Genomic DNA, 20,000 nt, shown 5'->3' with positions numbered 1-20,000 from the left:
GAATTTCCAACACCCGGGTGCCCACGGAATCGAGGCCTGGACATGCTGCACTGTTGGGAGGTAATTTGAATCGGCAGGGAGTCTCGCCGCTAGCTTGATAATGCTACGCTACTTCTCTGTTTCCAGGCGTGTATGAAGATCCGAGCGCTGTGTTCAAGGGATGGAAGGAAAACCCGGTCGAATTCGATTCGGTCCTGAATCGTTCCAGTGCAAGTTGGTGCTGGGGAAGTCCGGATATCGTGAACATGTTTTCTCGTGGAGCTACCGATGGCCGAGTCCACACGGATGCGTATGCAGCTCGCGATGAACTGTTCACACAGTCCGCCAACACTTCGTTGCTGGATATTTGGGTCTTCGACCGAGTAAGACGGTTTCTATCCGATACCGCCACTAGTCAGGACGTACTCGCACGGAAGAAAGTTATTTTTTTTCTCCATCTTCTCGGCCTAGACACAGCCGGTCATGTATATAAGCCAAACTCTTTGTAAGTGTGCCAGGAATCGTATCTGTTCCCAAGCCCCGTGGATTAACTTTTGGATGCAATCGTAACAGACTGTTTGCCGAAAATTTGATCACCGTCGATAAAGGCATTGAATCGACAGTGGAACTTATGGAACGCAGCACTGGATACGATGGAAAAACGGCCTATATTTTCACGTCCGATCATGGCATGACTGATAAGGGATCGCACGGATCAGGGGATACGTTTGAAACGGAAACACCATTTGTAGCGTGGGGTGCTGGCATCGGACGTTGGAATAGAACGACTCTGAAAACAACTGATGAGAGGTAAGGAACTCATCCTTTCACCAGACGTATAGTTCTGACAACTTTCCCAACAACAGTACCTCTCTACAACTGGATGGACACAGCATTCCCGTTGCTCAGTTTAGTCAGGCAGATGTAGCCCCGTTCATGTCTGCTGTTCTGGGAATAGCCGTACCAAAGAATAGTTTAGGAATATTACCACGGCAGTTACTGAACGTTTCCGAGGTAAGCAAAATAGCAAGAAGGTTTTCCTGTTTCCAAACGTTATTTGGCCAAATCTAACTTTTTTTCCTATATCAGGAGTACGCAACATGGGCAATGTGGAACAATGCAGAACAATTACTACAACAATACTATTACTGGCAGAATGAAGCCGAACAAAAAATGTTCCAGTCGCTCGCCACAACGAAACAGAAGAACTTTAAAATAATGATCGAAAACTTTGTTGGACAAATTGAAAATTTAACGGAGGAAGGAAAATATATACAAGCCGTAAGTATAGGCATCGGGATGTATCACCTCGTTCCTTCACGAACTTTATGGCGATTGCCGTTTTGATGTTTCAGCAAAAACTGTGTGATATGCTTATGAGTCTCACCCTGGAAGCGATTCGATACTTTCAAACGTACTATCAGTCCGAGTTGCTGTTTGCTTTAACGATGATGATGTTGGGATGGATACTGATGCTTACCAGACAGACGTTTACTGTTGCTAGCAAGAATAATCCTGAATCTCCCTCCAACAATACCAGCCGAGTGGCAGGCTATGTGTTAAGCGGATTAGTTGGTTTTCTTGTTTTAAGTCTTAACATCGGTGAGTATCCATCTTAAAAATAACCCAGCTTCGATTTTATGATTAATGAAGAAATCATTTGTTTGCAGCACAAAAAACTCCTTCGTTGGCAATTTTCTATTTTCTAGCTCCTGTAGCTGTTTGGGGCTACATTATCATACAATGGCGAGAGTACAAATCCCTGTTTACGCTCCAATGTATATTCTATGGTCTAGGATTCATAGTTTTTGCAGAGGCACTGGTAAGGATGCAATTATCATAGGGTTTAAACGAAGGGTTTTAAAATCCCTATTGATACCTTTTAGGTATTTTCATTTATGGAGCCGCGCCTACTGGGCGTCCTTCTCTTTGTACATTGTTGTGTTGTAACAGTTGGAATGAAAAGCGTTGAAAATGATGGCTCCAATATGGTGCGATCGGTCAGAGTTCGATGGATTTGCGGTTCGCTTCTTCTGATTGCATTTCCTCTGATCCCAAAAGTTGGTCGTATCGATTCGAACGTTTACTTATTGTATGTACACGATATCACAATTATTACACATATAGACTTGTGATGATTATAAATTTCTGTTTTAGAATCATATCTATCATTGTGTGGACCGTTGCGAATATGACAATTATTCGTAACTTAACTCTTCCACAATTTGTGACACGCGCTAGCATAGTTGTGCACCTATTGAACGCCGTTAATATGCTGTATATTATCTACGTTATCGAATTAAACCTCTCGATCCCACTGCGGAATCGAGCACTATGCTGGATATTTTCTGGTAAGCCACATAGGATCGTGAAAATCGATCGTTACTAAACAATTTACGCAGTAATCCCATGCAATATATAATACACTTCGTTTTTTGCAGTGATAGGATTACTGATGCCACTATTCACACGTAGTACTATTGCTGACCGTACGTTGGGTTTGATTAGCGGTCTAAGTATCCCATACACGATGCTTTCATTGTCCTACGAACCTCTGTTTCTCCTCTCCTTCTGCCTAACGCTTTATGGTTGGCTAGAAGCAGAGTGTCTCATCACTCATGGAACTTTAACGGTAAGATGCTAAGATTACGTATAGAGATGGAGTATTACTATTTCTTTTCTATCGCTCGTTTTGCAGTTCCATAGCACACGGTTTCATTCGTCACAAAAACATACGCTATCGATCGGTGTGCAGCAAACTCGCCAAACATGGGCCTTTGTAAGGATAAATACCATTTATTTTTTAGCTCAATCGCTAATCATCACTGATCATGTCATTTGTCGTATTAAAGATACTGTTGCTGTTAACATCGTTTTTTGGGACGGGCAACCTGGCGACGGTCAGTTCGTTCGATCCGAACTGGGTTCGATGTTTCGTAGCAAGCTTTTCTCCCTTCACTATGATGGCCCTAATTATACTTAAGCTGTTGATTCCGGTTGTGCTCGTCGTGTGTATTTTGAGAGCTATCGTGATCGTAACATCCGTACGTTGGCAAGTCATATCAAATGAAACAAATCCAATTGAAACAAATCCTTTTTCGTTGGCAGGTTCCAAAGAATAAGCTGTTCACACTTACGCTTATCTTGTGCGATGTGATGTGTTTGAACTTTTTCTTTCTCGTCCGCAACGAAGGCTCGTGGCTGGATATCGGTACCTCGATTTCTCATTTCGTCATCATGCAATGCACGACCATCGTGGTGATGATGCTCTACGAATTTTCCCGCCTTATAACAGAATGGTCCTTCGTGGATGCAAACACCCAGCCAGAAGGTTTACCCGTTTCCAATAAAGTGAGAATTGAGTGAACAGAAAAATATGATGTTTCATTATCAGTCTTTTACCCACCATTCGTTTTATCGTTGTAGATAACGCGACGAAGGAGTGTTTAATTTTTCGCAAAAATAAAGTTAGCGAAGAAATCGCCACAAAGGACGTTCCAACAAAGCGAATCAGTCTACCGGATGGAACGAGTACTGAACAAACAGGTACAGATACAGCTCTCGCTTATCGAGAACCTGCTTAAGAAACGAGAACAATTACCATTGGGTTAAGGATTTTTCTAAAGTAAGGTCGACCAGCAGAAACCAGCAGGAACCTCAAAACACATAACACAGATAGACATAACACAACAAAGCAGATAAGCGAAATAGAACGCATACGTTTATAATCGTTGCTTTTCGTGGGTTTTTCGATGCTGACTAAGCGTGTTACTCTTGGTAAACGTTTTTCCACAAATATCACAAGCGTAGGGACGTTCGCCACTGTGGATTCGACGATGAGCTGCCAGATCGCCATGCTGTGTAAATCCTTTCCCACAAGTCTCGCACGTGTACGGTTTCTCGCCAGTATGCGTCCGCATGTGCAGCTGTAACAGATATACCCTTCCAAACGGTCGATTACAGACAGTGCAAATATGCGGCTTTTCTTGCGTATGCGAACGAACATGCACCTCGAGATTGCTTTTTTCGGTAAATTTTCGGCCACAGATTTGACAATGATGCGTTTTGATGCCCAAATGGCGTCGTTCGTGTAAATCCTGACCCGTAGGTGTGGAGAAGCGCTTGCCGCAATATTTGCACTCAAACGGCCGCTCTCCCGTGTGCGTGCGCGAGTGCGCTAACAGAGCGGAAGCGCAGATGAAGTTCTTGCCACATTGTGGGCAAGGGAAAGTTTTTTTGCGTGTCGTTACTGTTCCACTACGCCGCTCGCTGGTTAAACTGCTCCTTTGTGATGGGTTATTGGACGTCATGGTTCGTCGACATTTTGATTCGTGAAGGCTACAATCATCAACACTGAAAGACAATTTGTATTATTACTAATGGTCTGAGAAAGCTTACATTTAACTCTTCACAAACCTGTCGAATGTTTCCAAACAATGTTTACATGCAATCATTTCGTGCACCCGAAGATGTATAGCAAAGTTTTTTGTTAGAACAAATGATGCCCCACATTGTTCGCAATAGTGTTCAAACTGTTTCTGTCTGCGTTCCGTTGCAGAATTACTATCGTAATCGTCATATGCACCGAGTGGCTCGGCAACAGTTTCATCCACCATCTCTTCCTCTTCTATGTAATATTCCGTATCGCCATCCGTTTGGTTGTCCAAAAGCAAAACTCTCTGTATTGATGAATTCGCGGATGGTTCCTCGAGCAAACCATCTTCGGCGATGGTGACGAGGGAGCTATTTGCGGTGTTTCTTTCGTTTGTGATAATGCTATTCAGATGCTGTGTGAACTGTTCCGCAACCAATCCAAGTTCTTCATGAATTATGTCCTGTTGAATATGCTCCTCTTGGTCACCCTCCTCGATACAATACAGTGACATATCCTCGCCTGTTTCGCACTCCTTTGGTCTTGCCAGCTGACTGACTTCACAATCGTCCACAAGCACACACTGCACCACAGTAGCATTTTGTGTTGCCGTTCCGGTTGAATCCTCTGCGGAAGTGTCTGGTGTAATTATTACATACGACGCATCACTTTCCGATTGATGATTTTCCGGATCCGCAATCGCATCGATAGATACTGCATGGTCGTTGCAATTCAGCTGTTCCATCACCAAACTGAGCAACAATGAATTTGTCTTCTGGCAACGGAGCGAGAACCGCTCCGATTTGGCCACACTGTCAAGACAGTTAAAACAAATCTGTTTCGAATATACATCATTTTGCAATATCTGCAAGAGAGTTTCGGAAGATATTGTAAGTCTAAGTAATCTGGACACCACGTTCAAATGGATCATATGCTTACCGTGACCCTGCCGTGGCGCTCGATGAGGTCGCTGATCTTGGTCCCGAACTCGTCCAAAACATCGAATATTTCGACCATATTTTGATCCTCAAGTAAGCAGCAACGACAGGCTTCCGGTAAAATAACTGTGCTGGTTTCCATTAATGTCGGATTCTTTTGTTAAAACTTTATAATTTCTGCATCAAAAGTGACGATTTTTCTGAGCGTTTTCAGCGAACCACAGCAAAATCTATCCGGCTTAAATATCTGTTGACAGCCACCGGCCCCGCGGACAAAATCATACAGCAGAATAGCGTCACTATTCTGCTGTATGATTTTGCCCGCGGGGGGAGCTAACAATGCATGTTTATGCACACAACTTAAAAAATAAAAAGGCGCAATTTTCAGTTTAAAAATGTATTCCCTGATAACTCGTAATTTCAATTTCGTAAAGAAATAACACACAAAATGCGAACCCAGTTAATCGGGGTTACATTATATTTTATTCGCTTTTCTATGCATTTCAACGAATAATGATTGTATGGTAAAAAGACAGAGGAGAAAAGAAAATTTTAACTGGTAACGCAGTCGCGATCAACGCAGTTTTAGAAGGATAATTAGTACTTATACTTGAAATTCATCTTGAACAAGTACTTGCAATTGACCTGCGAAACGTCGTAAACAATATACTCGTTGTACAACAATGAACTGCTCAATTTTCCATCGGTCACACCTTTTCCGAGCGGAATCTCTACACCGTCCGGGCGCACGTGCGCCGCTTTCGGATCCGGTTGTGTGCGACCGATACCCTTTACGCTGTGCTTATTTGCCGGCAGCTTGTTCACGTAGTGAGCGTTCGTGTACTCTTGCATATCGCCCAGCGCTACCTCGCACAGCAACATCAATCCAGTTGAATCCTTTGGATTTGTGCAACAGTAATTTGCCGATTTAGATACCATGTCCGCAAAGTAGATGCCCTTGCCGAACATGTACCCGGTAACCGGTGCCTCCGGAGGTGCGATCTTTAAGCCGTGCGTCAAAATACCCACAAAGTTGGTCAATCGCGAACCGTGCCATAAGAGCTTGCGATTGTGCAGATTACTGAATGGTTTGTACCGACGATCCTCTCCCTTGCGTTTGATGCGGAAAATTTCCTGAATTTCCAACTCGTAATCCTTATGTGTAGTGGCGTGCGTATTGCGCACATACTCTTGAAGTATCTTGAACTCTTCCGTATCGCGCTTCATCGGCTCGATCTCCGTCTTTAACTGTTCGTAGTGCACGTCCAGTGGATTCTTCTCGTTGTTTGATTCGCCCTTGCTCAGCAACGAGTAGGCGACCTCGATCTCGATCAAACTTTCCAGCATGTCTTGCTTGGATTTCACTTGCTCAAGCGTATCCAGCACCTTCGGCGCGGAAACTCCAAAGTTATGCGGAATGAACGAATAGAACCGGTTCGAAGCATCGATGAACTGGGCATTTGATCCACTGCCAGTGATCAGGTCGGATAGCTCCGAGAGTATTTTCATGGCGGATTGAAGTTGCCTCTGCGATAGCTTTCCTAACGGCATTTTTTCCATATCTAGCTCGAACTCGAGCAAGACCCGATTCATGGCTTCTACGTCGAATAACATTCGGATCAAATCCTGCACCTGGGAGGGAATTTTAGCGGGAACTGTGTTATCCTCCGTCAATCGTTTCATTTTCATTTCGCCATAATCGATCTCGACTGGGTAGAACATGCCCGGCATCTTGCTATATTCGGTGTTATGCTTTCGCCATTCGTTCCCTGTTTTCTCATAGAACAATTCAGTGAAAGCTATAATAGCATCCATCGCGTTGCCATAGTCCTGCACCTTAGTGCCACCGATCGTCGTTCCGATACGACCCCAAGACCTGAACAACCAGAACCTAAAGATAAAAAAAGGCATAAAGAAACCATTAATAAACAAATCCGTTGCTAGTGTTCTCCCAAGACATACTTGTTACGATTATCAGCTTCAAGTATCTGCAGTTTGTAGAAGGAGTTCTTGTCTTGCTGGATGTCAACCTTGTTTAGCACGCAATTAAAGATTGTGTCTCCCTTCCGGAACACGTGCGCTTTGTCTGCCAAACCAGAGTCGGGATCAACGACCAATCCGCTCTTAAGCTGTAGCTTGACCTTGGTGGGTACCGATTTTTCATAAATGCTTTTCTTCGAGCGCGATTTGCTTTCCTCCTCTGCAGGTATACGTGTATGAGGGTCCGAACCCCAATCGCAAAGGGCTCGGCTAGTGATGAAGGATAAAGCGTTGCCCGTCTTTGCATCCTCCAAAAACTCTTCCGGCACCACCTGAATCTGAAATTCTTTGGCTTCCTCCATGCGCTTGCTCATTCCATCCACTTCTTCTGGCGTGGATATGATCGCTGCCGTATGGTTAGTGATCTTGGTCACCACCTTCCCACCCATTTTCTGAATTTTTAGTTTAAGCTTATCCTTTGGAGTAGCCGTTTTACCAAGGATTACGAATTCCATATTGTAGAGTGGAGGCTTCTCGCGTTTCACCTTTGGTTCCTTTACTTCGGATGCCACATCTTCTTCTTTTTTCAGCTTGGTCGTAACTGTGCTGACGCTTGGTGGAACATAGCGAATCAGACGATCACTCACGACGGATTTATAGGATTTCAAAAAAGCGTATTCCGATTTGATATCCGACGGTATTTTGGTTTTCTTCCGGGCCGGAACCTTCTCCGCATGCATACACTTGGTCCATTCAGTAAGATTTCCCTCACAAACATATGCCGACTTTTGAAGAGCAAACTGGCCTCCGCATTTAGAGCATCGTTCAAGGGCACCGAACGTTATTATGTCACATACTCGGTCCAGCACCGGATCGTTACCTTCTGGCACCTCCTGATTATTGTACTCTAGAATTTCGATTAGTTCCGACTTCTTCACGCCTAGGCTCTTTAACTTATCGCGGATTTTATAGAACGCTTTCTGCTGCTCGGCCATCTGTTTTTCGTTTGCATCGTCGATAGCCTTATCAACTTCATCCTTCACTTCTTCTTTCACCTTTTTCGCTGGAACATCTTCCACCTTGATGGGCCTACAGAAACGGATAAGATATTATTCACTTTGGCCGCTAGTTTAAAGAACTCCTTTTTCCTCTTTATCGACTTACGGAAGAAGTTCTTTGAGCTGATTTTGATCTGCTTTCTTCATCGAACGGAAGCCTGGAAGAGAGTCGGCCTTGTCGAAGTATCCCAATTCGGCGCGCAGTTTGGCGAAGCATTCCGCATGATGCCATAACGGTTGTCCGCCGTACTTCATGCCAACCTCAGTATCGTATGCCACCTTCTTGATGCGTACCTCATCTTTCAGGATTTTCTGCTCGCACCCCCGGCAAAGTGCCCGACCCGAGGCAGCATACTCGACGCCATAATCCTTTAGCGCTTGTCCTTCGGCTGCTGAACGTTTCTTGCCTTTTCCCTTCGTCGCCGTAGGTACGACGGTAACGCTGGCAAGGGTCGCTAGCGATTAAAAATCAAGAAAAAGCATGAGATAACCGTGGTACGTTGATATAGTACATTATTATGTTACCTATCTTATCACGTAACTTCTTTTGATCCTCATACCGCAGAGCCTCGAAGTGTGCTACGTCGCCCTCGGTGCTGGGTCTTTGCTTTTTGAAGAAACAATCTTCATGGTACCACTGCGCCACCTTTCCGTCGTGCACCGGCGATTGGACCATAGCGGCCAGACGCAGAACATCCTTGTCGATTTTCTGTTTGCAAAGTCGACAGGAAGCACGGTTGCTTTTGGAATATTCGGCCAGGAAAGGGAGCTGTTGCGCATCCATTTCTACTTTTCACGACGGACACGAAATTTCACGACCACGGTTTTTCCAGAGCACCAAGGCCTTGCGGTTGTGCGGCGTTGAGCGCGGTTGTTTGACAGGAGCGTGGCGGGAAATCGGCGCTGCCACAAAACCAGGTCCCGGGGGTTGTTACGGGGGTTGCTTTGTCAAAAACGTCAAAGATAAACAACAAATTTGTAGGCCGCCAGAAGACTGGATTTGTGGAAATTTGGAGTTTTTACTTTTTACAAAAGCGCACCAATCGCATAGTCATCGTTTTTCGTGTGCTTGAGAAATTTGAGAACATCCCGGAGTCGAGTGAAAATGAGTGAGAACGATATTTCCAAGATGAAGGTAAGCATTTTGCTGGCAACGGCGTCCTCGAACGGTGTTTCACTTTTTTCACTTCGCAGGTAGCGGATCTGAAGAAGGAATTGAAGGCCCGCGGCCTAAGCGTAATGGGGAATAAAAATGAACTCGTGGATCGGCTGCAGTGTGCTCTGTTAGGTTAGTCCGTTTTGCAAAAGGATCCAACATAGATATGCTACTAACGTTCGCGCTCTTCTAGATGGCGGCGATGTGCTGGAAGACACGGCCAACTCGGAAGATTTGCTGGACGATGACGATTTGAACGACGACTTGCTCGATGAGGACAAGGATCTCACCGATCCGGTTGGTGAGGAAGAGCAGATCCTGATGTCTCCGACGCCAAGTGAGAAATCAAAGTCCAAGTCTCCGGAGGAACCACTGAAATCTCTCTCGATGGTGCAAGAAACGCATTCTACGGACACTGATACGGCGTCGGCAACGTCCCCGCCGAAAAAGATAGCATTGAAAAGAAACATCTCCATTACGAAGCCTGTTCTCCCTGTGCTGGACTCTACTTCTTCTACACCAGCATCGGAATCAACGGAAGAGCCGAAGCCCCAGCGCCAGGCCATCAGTGCAGGCAGTGGAAGCGATGGTGAACCGGAAAAGAAAGTCATCAAGCTTGGCCAGCTGACTGCGCTAGAACGGTTGGAGATGCGTGCAAAAAAATTTGCCAAAACGGAACCCTCGCCATCAGCCGCGACCACCAGTACAAGCAGCGTAGTGACCTCTGGAAAAGATAAACTGCAGGCACGCGCAGCAAGGTTCGGTCTTACTGCAGATAGCATCCAAAGCAACAGCAGCAGCGCTGGGCCGACCGGAGGTAGCGCTCCGGCAGCATCAATTGATGCACTTAAAAAACGCGCGGAGCGTTTTGGATGTTCAGTTTCATCGAAGATGTCGAAAATTGAACAAGAGGAGAAGCTTGCCAAGCGACAAGCTCGTTTTGCACAACCGGCTTCGGTGGCGAACGGATCTGGGAAGACGGCCAGTGTCAACTCGATCGATTATGCCGAAAAGGCTAGACAGCGGTTGGAACGGTTTAAGACGGCCGCCTAAAATTGAATGAGCGATGGCGTCTCATATGTCCACCGGAGTAGCAAGAAGGAGCATCATGGCAAATATACCGTAACACAAGTTGAGTAGCGCGTTTATACTCTAGGAATAAGAACAAAACCGCTGAATTAGTCGGACATTTTCAATAACTCTGCACACGGTTGAAGGCAGTGTGTTCGCGTGTTTGCAACTTAATGAAATAAAATATCAATATTGTCACAGTATTCGTGACAAATTCTATGGTTTCCGTGAACAACAGAACTCATTCACTCTCACGTGTTATTGCTGTTGTTCCCATTTCTGTGGAAATAATGGTGAAGCGTGCAATTATCTTTAAAAAATCTTTTTATTCGTTATTGGCAAATCAAAATGTGCCTTGCGTATTCACATACATTATTGATTCTTCAGTGCTAGATGCATATATATAAATTGTATGAAGCAGGATTCCTTGCGTCCGATCACAACGCTGAACCGGAGTGTTGAAGGAATAAGATGTGAATCGGATTGGGTGAAACTAATGAGACATAAGAAAGGAAAGAAACAAAATATCGGCAACTCTCGGATCGTTGCACACCAGTGGTGATCGAGGCGCCAGCCTTCTGCATCGGATACTACAATTACACGAAAGGGAAACGGAAACGAGCGGAAAACATGGAATGAAGACGCCAAATCTAATCACGGAGCTCCGCCCTCGACCTCACTGGCGGGGACATCCGGTTCTTCGTCGTTGTACATGTTTTCGGCCATCTGCCAAACTTGCATTATGTTGTCCTCCGACACCGAGCAGATGACCCACGGTTCGTTGGGATTCCAGGAGAAGTCCGATATCTTGGCTGTGTGTCCACCGTGAATGAACAGCAGCTCAGGTGGGCCGTCCTCGGCGTCTTCGGTGCTCTGCTCTTCGCCAATCTTCGACAAATCCCAAACGTGCAGCCTGCGATCGGTACCGGAGGAGGCGAGAATAGTTTCGTTATGCGGCGACCACTGCACCTGGAAAATCTCATCTTTGTGCGACTCGAACGAATGTAGTTTAAGTTTAAGGTTGCGCAGATCCCAGAGGGCCACGGTTTTATCAGCCGATCCGGTTGCCAGAATGAACTCCGAGTAGGGATTGAAGCTAAGGCAGTTCACCTCAGCCGTGTGTGCGTCCACGGTGTGGGATGGTTTCGAGGTATTGTTGCATCGCGTATCCCAAATCATAAGCTTCTGATCGTCGGCCACCGATCCGAACAGTGATTCGTGCAGCAAGTGCCAAGCAACATCCTCCACCACGGCGGTGTGGCCAGTGAAGATATTTTTCGCATCAATAATGCGGTGCTCCTTTGGTGTGGCATTGATGTCCCACAGACAGATCGTATGATCGTCACTGGCCGATAGCAGATATCCGTTCAGATTCGGGTTCCACGACAGTCCGTATCCCTCCTTTTGATGACCGCGGAGTCGAAGATCCGGGTGGCATTCGCCGCTCGGTTCCGGTTTACTCGGATGCTTTGTGTAATCAAACACCAGTACGTCGCTCGAGGGAGTTTTGGTGGCAATGACGCACGGATTTTGCGGCATATAACGCGCCCGGTTCACTTCACCTTCATGGTTGATCTTGATTTCGATCTCGATCTTACCCGACACCGATCCGAACCCACCGAACTCTCCCTTTTCGTTATCGAAGTGACTCGTATCGAACTGGGCATCCTCATTCGGCAACTGAACACTTGCAATCAGCAGATGATTCTGCTCGTCCGAGGTATGGGTGCCCAAGATAAGCCGATGTACGGAGTAGTCCTTCCCCTCCGGCTTCGTTACATCCGGCAACCACTGGGCGGTCAGGGATGGCCATTCGAGCGCGTGTGTCATGACCAGGTCGTACAGGAAAGGGGTGTTTTTCTTCCAAATTTTGTACTCCTCATTGATGACGCGCTCCTCGACCGCATCATCGAAGGCTTCCGCTGTAGAACGGATAAGAAAAAGAAAACATGAAACCCATGAAGATCCGTAGGGATCAGTGTGCAATTTTAGCGAAGCGAAAATCCATTTTCCACTTACCGCCATCAGGTCGTTCGCCCATTTCAACACGTAAAACTCAACAACCAGCAACGGGTGACAAAATAATTTCCGGCGTCGTTCTGCTCCTGCACTCCCGCCAAATTGCTAGCTTTCTTCTCGGCGACCGGAAAGCGGAAAGCGGTGTTGGCTCCGAAACAGCAAATATCCTTGCCGGTTTTTCCAGAGGCACTTTCGACACGAAATAATCGTGCGTTTTGATCTCTTTTCCTGTTCCGTGATTTCGTACTCTCGCACCATGCACAAAAAAGCGTTCCCAGAATTCTGCCGCACGCTCTAGCACAAATTTGGAATATGGCGGCCAGCCCAGGTGGCCGCATTGGCTTGGTGAAACGGGAGCTCAAAGCCGGCAGAAGCCTGACACATTGACCAATTTTGGTGCCTATTGGTACGCACGTGAATCGAGCTGGACGCTAGCTCAGGTACATTGGTCAAGCCATTTGAAAGCGGATCCGCTCTCCGTTTCCTTGACAACAACGGTCGGCGGCTTTATCAGAGTAAACAAACTTAATTAAACTTCACTTAATTTGGTTAACAGTCTTTCGCAAGATAATTTGGTTGCAAACACAAACGGTCGTGTGAAATAGTGATTTTTGGTATTATAATTTTCTCAAAATGAGCAAACCAGGACAGTGTGGACAGGTAAGTGTGTTTGGCGAAAAAGCACTGATAGGATCCTTCAAACCCACCCGGCACTTCTCCGAATTAATTTTAGAGCGCCAACGGATGCAGCGTGTATTTGGGGGAATGGTACCAGAAGGAGGCCGATCTAAACCGCCAGCTGGTCGTCAGCTTTTTTCCCAGCGATAACTCGGTGGAGTTGATTGATGTGAAAACTAGAAAAACGTTTCTCCGCCGCACCAAGATCGAGGAACTGAGTGAAAACGATTTTTTCATCGGTGCCAAACTCCTGATTTTCGGAAAGCACATCGACATTCTTGACTTTGGTGACCAGAAGACCCGAAGCAAGAAAGCCAACGAGCAGCTGTGAGTAGCATGAATAGCAAGAGCTTCAGAGCAATAGATCACCTTTTAGTAATTGATTTCTTTGCCATTTTTCAGATCCTTCGGTATGATTAAGGCCGAAGCTCTGCTGCACTTGGGAGAGATACTTTCAAAGATACACGAGGCGGGCCTTGGTGTTCGACGGTTGGCGATGTTGAAGATCGATGAAAACTATTCCTCAATGCTCAAATCTGTGCGTTCAGATACCTCCGGTTTAAGCTATCTTATGGACTGCATGCCGAGTCAATCATTCGTAGCCCTTGAGATCATTGGCAAAAACGCGTACAATCAATATCGTGAACTGTGTGGCCCAGAGTCTGTATGTGAAGCCAGAGAAAACGCTGCCAACACCTTTCGTGGTCTTTACGGAGCCGATGTGTACTGTTCTCGATCGCCGGATGATGCAGCTAATGTAAACCTTTTTGTTAATCTCACTTGCACTTGGTAAGTCATTGGCATTCACTTCCTTTTCTGTTCCTCGTGCTGTTTTTCAGGAGTCGCGTTTTATATTCCAAAATAATGATATCAAATTAGTGCTGCGCTCGTCAGCACTATTCACAAATAGTACGTTATGCATTATAAAACCTCATGCTGTTCGAGAGGGAAAAGCGGGAGATATCATTACAGAGATATTGCGGAAAAAATTTACAATAACTGCTATGAAAATGCTCCACTTTGAGCGAGCCAATTGTGAGGAATTTTTGGAGGTATATAAAAGCGTCGTCCCAGAGTATGAGGTAATTCATTAGCTTCGTAAATCAATGGTCCATCCAGTATACCACCATTGTTAGAAGTATTCTATTGAGCAAGACCCTCGATTATGTGCATTTTAGTCGATGGTTATGCAAATGATCAGTGGGGACTGTATTGCCATGGAAATTACGAACAAATACGATGATAGTTCCAGCACATATCAAAGTTTCCGCGACCTCTGCGGTCCTGTATGCCCGGTATGAGCACAAGAAACTAATATAGACCGTATAAGGCATGTAACATATTCTTTTCCTTCGCAGGAAGTTGCCAAACTGACGAGACCACAAACTTTGCGGGCTCAATTCGGTAAGAATAAGGTAATGAATGCAGTTCATTGCACTGACTTGGAGGAGGATACTGCGTTGGAGTTGGAGTATATTTTTAAATTTTTAAACTAAGAAAATTCTGTAACATAAATGATGTGCTTTGTTTGAAATGAAATAAATTTGGTGTGAGTTTCAAGTAACCCGTAAATCTCGTATGGTTGACTTCGTATCACAAAAAACGAAACCAAGTCGCAATCAACAAGTGTAGTAATGAAATTGGATTTCAGTTTAATTTCGGTTGCTACCAGCATAGCGTATCCTAGAAACGGTGGTTGGAAACTCGGTGGTTGTCATGGGGAAAGTGTTGAATCCTAGAAGCATATTTAAAAACGAACCAGTAGAGCAAAGAAGCCATTTTCTCAAAATGAGCAAACCAACAGGACAGAAAAAATTGAAATCGGCTTTGACGAAACCAAAAGCCGCTTTTACATTTGCTCTGGGCGAGTAAGTAATATTGGAAATAACGTGCCTGAGTCTTTTAGTGCATCGGTTTTTTCATTCTTTCTAGAGAGCGGAAAAAGCGAATAGCAGCAAGAACACGAAAACTGAACACTCCACAACCGATTGATTTGGATGTTCTGATAGAGGACAGAATAAAACAGTTGAAGGATAACAGCTTCATATTTCTCAGCTATGCCTTCTCGAAGAGCAGTGAACTATTTACGCCGTACAGTTTTTTGTGAGTGGCTTATTCGGCTAGTGGCTAGTTCCCATGGGCACTATTCCTTCATCCTATACTGTTCTTTGCAGGGAGGTTCCGTTTAGTAAAGCGGACAAGCATGAGTACTTCACTGTTAGTCGCCATGGCGTTACGTATTGGAGTGACACTGAAAATCATTTTACCGAGCTCGATGCATGGCTGACTGAATACCACAATTATCTCAGGCTGAAAGAGATTGCCTCCTTCAAGCATTATCGCCAGGCAAAGGCATTCCGGACATGGCAGCGAAACATAAAATGGTATAAATTCGAAAATGCCCGTCAAAAAATCTCCGAATCGGCATTTATTGCTCTGCCGCGGCTGGCACGTGCTTTGCTAACGATGCAGGAGGAGTTTGTTCAGTTGGTTGCGTTTAGATTCTTCGATGTATCCGTCGCGGAAAACTGGCATCTTCCTTACTTTATTGAAACTCAAATGATGACCTTTGAGAGAGTTCGAGATTTGCTGCATCAACTGCACGAGAAAATGCGTCGGGTTTTATGTAAGTAACCTATGCTTGGCGTCTTACTTTAACATCTCTACTGAACAGGATCTATTTTTCGTAAAGACGAAGCTTGTTGCAATACGTTGATTGATCGAGGTTTCTCCCCTCACGATGAAGCACTCAATGTGACTAACAAGAAAAAGCTAAAGGACATAATGAGCTTCACGGAAAGGGCCAATAAAAGGAAGCTGTGTGGCTTACTGACCCGGTTCCTCGGTTGTGCCGATCAGATGATGATCACGTTGCTGCATCAAATTTTACGCGAGTCGTTTAGGAATCTTGCAAAGGTTTTCTCCGCCTACGTTAACAGTAGTTCGAATACTGGGGGAGTTCATAAGGCTCCTTTTATGAACGTGGAGCTGATGCTCAAACCGAATCGTATAGATTTGGATCCATCGCTGGAAATAACGCTCAGAATGTTTGAAGACTTGACAACGCTGGTCATGGAAACTGTTTATAAAATTGATCGATTTCAAGGCGATAATTTTTTTGAAATTTACACGCAGTAAGTCCTGAAAGTATAGCCGTCAAGCAACATATTTTTACAAAGCAATCTTTTTGTTTCTTACAGCCCGACTATTATGGGAAAAAAGGAAGATCGCCTGTATGAAAGCCCACCAAGCTTGGATTTTATTATCAGCAACGATACACAGCTGTTGAGAGATACGTAAGCAAATCCTACACAGCTGTAAAATTAAACCATATTTGTAAATTTAACACAAATTGCAGCAAAACAATCCTTGACGATATTATGGAGGCTTACGGTAATGTAGAGGAGTATGTGCTGCAGTTTGATCGTATCCGTTTATCATATCAAGAGAATCTTGCCGTTGACCATGGAGCTATCCGCGGCGAAACGAACCTGGAGGTATTGCGAGCTTACTGCGAACGTTTCTGCAATCAGATGATGGAGCTCGAGAAGATACAAGAATCTCATCCTTTGGGATTGCTGCAAGTGAAGCAAGTCGCATTCCGGGAAGAAATTAGTCCTATCTGTCAGCAATTGCTGGCAGTATTGGATGAAACGATTCCTTGCTTGGCGATGGAAAAGATCAATTTCGTAAAGCAGAAAGGAGAAGAGATACAAACGAAGCTAATGATTGTACCGGAGGAAACCAACCATTATATCTACTATTTCAACCATCTGGAAGTTTGCCACGAGCTCCTAGCGAGCTTGCAAAAGGAGCTAAACTATGCGCATGATGCGCTAAAGATCATGCAAAACTTCAAAGTAGCATTTTCAGATGAAGATAAGGATAAATATTTAGGTAAAAAACAGGCAGGCGTTGCAGGATCGAATACTTATTTTTATTTTTTTCAGACATGGAAGAATTTTTGACTGAAATCAGGGAGATGTTAACAAGCAAAAGGGAACAAAAACAGGATCTTATTAACAAGTTTGATCTATGCTTACAATCCGACATAACAAAGATCTTTTCCGAAGTGGAGGAAATCCTGGAGGAGGTGTTAAAGGAATGGCTGCTCGATATAGCCTCTGATCAAGCTCGTGTTCGCGATTGTTTGATTGATCTCTCCGAACGACTCACCATGTGCCAGCGTAAAGCGCAGGAATACAAGAAATATCAAAAAGAGTTTCGGCTTGAGGTTACACGATTTGAAAAGCTCGATCTGGTGATTAACGAAGTGAAACTAAGGCAAATACTCTGGGATAGTGTGCAACAGTGGAAAGAATCGGTGGAGATTTGGAACGAGATACACTTTCACGAATTGAACATGGAGGAGGTCGAAGCGCTAAACACCAAGATACTTAAAAATTGTGCCATGCTGGATAAAAATCTTCCTAAGAATGACATCATCCCAAGATTGAAAGCAGAAGCGGAGGAATTTAAGGACAAGATACCGGTGCTGGGCTTCTTGCGTAATCCGGCTCTAAAGACACGCCATTGGATCAAGATTGAACAAATTTTAAATCGTCATTTAACAGAGGAAACCGAGATATACCTCCACACGTTTGAAGATGCGAATGCCTTTGAAGAGGATATTGCATCGGAGCTGATGGAAGTTTCCAACATGGCGAGTGCCGAGGCAGGTTTGGAAATGCTACTCAACAAAGTAGAGAATGCATGGAAGGAATTCGAGCTTTGCGTAGTCAATCATCGAGATCATCGTGATGTTTTCGTCTTGGCTGGAATAGAAGAAATTCAAACTGTTCTGGATGAATCCAGTATAAATGTGAGCACCGTGGCAGCTTCCCGGCACGTTGGCCCTATCAAACCAAAAGTCGATGATTGGGTATCGCAGTTGGATCTGTTTTCGAGAACACTAGACGAATGGATGCTCTGTCAGCAGTCGTGGATTTACCTTGAAGCTATCTTCTCGGCACCGGATATTCAACGTCAACTGCCTCACGAAACTCAAATGTTTCTGCAGGTCGATAAAGCATGGAAGGATTTAATGCGCCGAACATACAGAACGCCGCTAGCGTTGGCCGCAATGACTGCCGAAGGTGTGCTAGAGCAGCTTCAAGTTAATAACGTCCTGCTGGAAAAAGTAACCCGCTGCTTGGAGGCTTATCTGGAAGTGAAACGAATGGCCTTCCCTCGATTGTACTTTTTATCCAATGATGAGCTGCTGGAAATATTAGCCCAGACCAAAAATCCTTTCGCAGTGCAACCGCATCTGCCAAAGTGTTTCGATGCTATCGCTATGATAGAATTTGCAGAGAAAACGTTGGTTTCGGGCGAGGAACCAGTTATGACAAACGACATTAAAGCAATGATCTCACCGGAGGGCGAACGTTTAGAGTTTGGTCTCGGCTTAAAAGCTCGTGGAGCCGTAGAGGATTGGTTGTCGAAGGTTGAGGAAGCCATGTTTTTGGCGGTGAAGCGCTACATGCGGCAAGGCTATCGTACGTACGGCCTGAAAGACCGATCCTATTGGATGCAGGAACACCCAAGCCAAGTAGTGCTCACCGTGTCCCAGCAGCAATGGGCCGCTGATGTGCATAAAATACTTGACGGATCCGATAACGTCGACAAGAGCTTACAACAATTTCATATCCAGCTAACCGATAATTTGTCTGTGCTGGCGAGGATCGCGCGAACCAATATTAAGAAGCTGGCACGAAACATACTGTGTGCTCTGATCACGATTGATGTTCATGCGAGGGACATGGTCTCTGGAATGAAAGAGAAACGCGTTCAAAAATCGTAAGTCAAACCCATCGTGTTATAGAAGGTCCGTTACTAAAGGTGTAACGTAAAACATTGATTTTATCATCATTATAGATCCGACTTTGAGTGGCTCAAGATGCTGCGCTACTATTGGCTATCCGATGCGGAAGTGATGGAGACGAAAATGGCATCAGCCAATTTGCCCTATTTCTACGAATATCTTGGTGCTTCTGGTGTGCTCGTCATTACACCCCTAACAGATCGATGCTATCTTTGCCTGATGGGAGCATTGCAGATGGACCTAGGTGGTGCTCCAGCCGGACCAGCTGGAACGGGTAAAACGGAAACTACGAAGGATCTTGCCAAAGCTCTTGCCATCCAGTGCGTAGTATTCAACTGCTCCGATGGTTTAGATTACAAAATGATGGGGCGATTCTTCACCGGGTTGGCACAATCCGGAGCATGGTGTTGTTTCGACGAGTTCAACCGAATTGACATCGAGGTGCTCTCGGTAATTGCACAGCAGTTGATCACGATTCGTCACGCGAAGGCGGCCAAGATGAAACGTTTTCTCTTCGAAGGACGTGAAATTCGGCTCAAGCCATCATGCGCTGCTTTCATTACAATGAATCCCGGTTATGCTGGTCGCACAGAGTTGCCCGATAACCTGAAGGCCTTATTTCGTCCCATTTCGATGATGGTTCCGGACTATGCTCTCATTGCTGAAGTAATTCTGTATTCGGAAGGGTTCGAAGGGTCGAAGATGCTCGCAAAAAAGATGGTTCAAATGTATAAGCTCTGTAGTGAGCAATTGAGCCAGCAAGATCATTATGATTTTGGCATGCGTGCAGTGAAAAGTGTACTTGTGATGGCCGGGGCTCTGAAACGCGCTTCTCCTGATCAACCAGAGGATGTAACACTGATATCAGCGCTTCGTGATTCTAATCTTCCTAAATTTTTAGCCAACGATGCCGTACTGTTTAACG

The 20,000-nt window shown here is 45.1% G+C and overlaps 6 protein-coding genes across 6 annotated transcripts in view; 3 read left to right on the top strand and 3 right to left on the bottom strand.

Moving 5' to 3' along the window:
* Positions 1-3,742, top strand: part of LOC126569704 (GPI ethanolamine phosphate transferase 1) — a 4,103-nt gene extending 361 nt beyond the window's left edge. The window contains exons 2-15 of the mRNA XM_050226969.1: positions 1-60; positions 127-484; positions 553-789; positions 846-993; positions 1,069-1,260; positions 1,335-1,581; positions 1,650-1,801; positions 1,866-2,071; positions 2,137-2,330; positions 2,421-2,611; positions 2,678-2,758; positions 2,832-3,023; positions 3,088-3,330; positions 3,406-3,742. The exon at positions 1-60 is cut by the window's left edge and continues 107 nt beyond it. Of these exons, the coding sequence (XP_050082926.1) occupies positions 1-60; positions 127-484; positions 553-789; positions 846-993; positions 1,069-1,260; positions 1,335-1,581; positions 1,650-1,801; positions 1,866-2,071; positions 2,137-2,330; positions 2,421-2,611; positions 2,678-2,758; positions 2,832-3,023; positions 3,088-3,330; positions 3,406-3,429 (2,525 nt within the window). The 3' untranslated portion in view covers positions 3,430-3,742. The remainder of the gene's footprint in view (positions 61-126; positions 485-552; positions 790-845; positions 994-1,068; positions 1,261-1,334; positions 1,582-1,649; positions 1,802-1,865; positions 2,072-2,136; positions 2,331-2,420; positions 2,612-2,677; positions 2,759-2,831; positions 3,024-3,087; positions 3,331-3,405) is intronic.
* On the bottom strand, positions 3,658-5,506 carry LOC126569705 (zinc finger protein 432-like). The gene is made up of 3 exons (XM_050226970.1): positions 5,291-5,506; positions 4,396-5,216; positions 3,658-4,332 (listed from the first exon to the last, which is right to left on the bottom strand). The coding sequence occupies exons 1-3, from the start codon at positions 5,429-5,431 to the stop codon at positions 3,702-3,704; spliced, it is 1,593 nt and encodes a 530-aa protein (XP_050082927.1). The 5' UTR covers positions 5,432-5,506; the 3' UTR covers positions 3,658-3,701.
* A 253-nt stretch (positions 5,507-5,759) lies between these two features.
* Positions 5,760-9,192, bottom strand: LOC126569468 (poly [ADP-ribose] polymerase). The gene is made up of 4 exons (XM_050226566.1): positions 8,853-9,192; positions 8,434-8,782; positions 7,252-8,358; positions 5,760-7,180 (listed from the first exon to the last, which is right to left on the bottom strand). The coding sequence occupies exons 1-4, from the start codon at positions 9,109-9,111 to the stop codon at positions 5,887-5,889; spliced, it is 3,009 nt and encodes a 1,002-aa protein (XP_050082523.1). The 5' UTR covers positions 9,112-9,192; the 3' UTR covers positions 5,760-5,886.
* A 93-nt stretch (positions 9,193-9,285) lies between these two features.
* On the top strand, positions 9,286-10,773 carry LOC126569469 (uncharacterized). The gene is made up of 3 exons (XM_050226567.1): positions 9,286-9,462; positions 9,522-9,615; positions 9,677-10,773. The coding sequence occupies exons 1-3, from the start codon at positions 9,433-9,435 to the stop codon at positions 10,534-10,536; spliced, it is 984 nt and encodes a 327-aa protein (XP_050082524.1). The 5' UTR covers positions 9,286-9,432; the 3' UTR covers positions 10,537-10,773.
* Positions 10,774-10,860: 87 nt separating this feature from the next.
* On the bottom strand, positions 10,861-12,945 carry LOC126570531 (chromatin assembly factor 1 p55 subunit). The gene is made up of 2 exons (XM_050228349.1): positions 12,574-12,945; positions 10,861-12,476 (listed from the first exon to the last, which is right to left on the bottom strand). The coding sequence occupies exons 1-2, from the start codon at positions 12,593-12,595 to the stop codon at positions 11,209-11,211; spliced, it is 1,290 nt and encodes a 429-aa protein (XP_050084306.1). The 5' UTR covers positions 12,596-12,945; the 3' UTR covers positions 10,861-11,208.
* Positions 12,946-13,050: 105 nt separating this feature from the next.
* Positions 13,051-20,000, top strand: part of LOC126570396 (dynein axonemal heavy chain 6) — a 14,850-nt gene continuing 7,900 nt past the window's right edge. The window contains exons 1-7 of the mRNA XM_050228136.1: positions 13,051-13,233; positions 13,307-13,578; positions 13,654-13,955; positions 15,186-15,342; positions 16,610-17,148; positions 17,202-18,883; positions 19,130-20,000. The exon at positions 19,130-20,000 is cut by the window's right edge and continues 405 nt beyond it. Of these exons, the coding sequence (XP_050084093.1) occupies positions 13,207-13,233; positions 13,307-13,578; positions 13,654-13,955; positions 15,186-15,342; positions 16,610-17,148; positions 17,202-18,883; positions 19,130-20,000 (3,850 nt within the window). The 5' untranslated portion in view covers positions 13,051-13,206. The remainder of the gene's footprint in view (positions 13,234-13,306; positions 13,579-13,653; positions 13,956-15,185; positions 15,343-16,609; positions 17,149-17,201; positions 18,884-19,129) is intronic.

The sequence above is a fragment of the Anopheles aquasalis genome, chromosome 2 (genome assembly GCF_943734665.1).
Source record: "Anopheles aquasalis chromosome 2, idAnoAquaMG_Q_19, whole genome shotgun sequence".
Lineage (NCBI taxonomy): Eukaryota > Metazoa > Arthropoda > Insecta > Diptera > Culicidae > Anopheles > Anopheles aquasalis.
Note: the sequence above shows the minus strand (reverse complement) of the source record. Positions and strands in the feature narration are given on the sequence as shown.

Excerpts from the sequence above, each read along its gene's own strand:
- LOC126569469 (XM_050226567.1), top strand. The coding sequence starts at position 9,433 with ATGAGTGAGAACGATATTTCCAAGATGAAG. Across the intron at positions 9,463-9,521 it reads ACGATATTTCCAAGATGAAG|GTAGCGGATCTGAAGAAGGA; the intron begins GTAAGCATTTTG and ends TTCACTTCGCAG. Across the intron at positions 9,616-9,676 it reads GCTGCAGTGTGCTCTGTTAG|ATGGCGGCGATGTGCTGGAA; the intron begins GTTAGTCCGTTT and ends GCGCTCTTCTAG.
- LOC126569705 (XM_050226970.1), bottom strand. The coding sequence starts at position 5,431 with ATGGAAACCAGCACAGTTATTTTACCGGAAGCCTGTCGTTGCTGCTTA. Across the intron at positions 5,217-5,290 it reads AGCGCCACGGCAGGGTCACG|ATATTGCAAAATGATGTATA; the intron begins GTAAGCATATGA and ends ACTCTCTTGCAG. Across the intron at positions 4,333-4,395 it reads TGTTTGGAAACATTCGACAG|TGTTGATGATTGTAGCCTTC; the intron begins GTTTGTGAAGAG and ends ATTGTCTTTCAG.
- LOC126569468 (XM_050226566.1), bottom strand. The coding sequence starts at position 9,111 with ATGGATGCGCAACAGCTCCCTTTCCTGGCCGAATATTCCAAAAGCAAC. Across the intron at positions 8,359-8,433 it reads CAGCTCAAAGAACTTCTTCC|GCCCATCAAGGTGGAAGATG; the intron begins GTAAGTCGATAA and ends CCGTTTCTGTAG. Across the intron at positions 7,181-7,251 it reads GAAGCTGATAATCGTAACAA|GTTCTGGTTGTTCAGGTCTT; the intron begins GTATGTCTTGGG and ends TTTTATCTTTAG.
- LOC126570531 (XM_050228349.1), bottom strand. The coding sequence starts at position 12,595 with ATGGGCGAACGACCTGATGGCG. Across the intron at positions 12,477-12,573 it reads GGGCGAACGACCTGATGGCG|CGGAAGCCTTCGATGATGCG; the intron begins GTAAGTGGAAAA and ends TCCGTTCTACAG.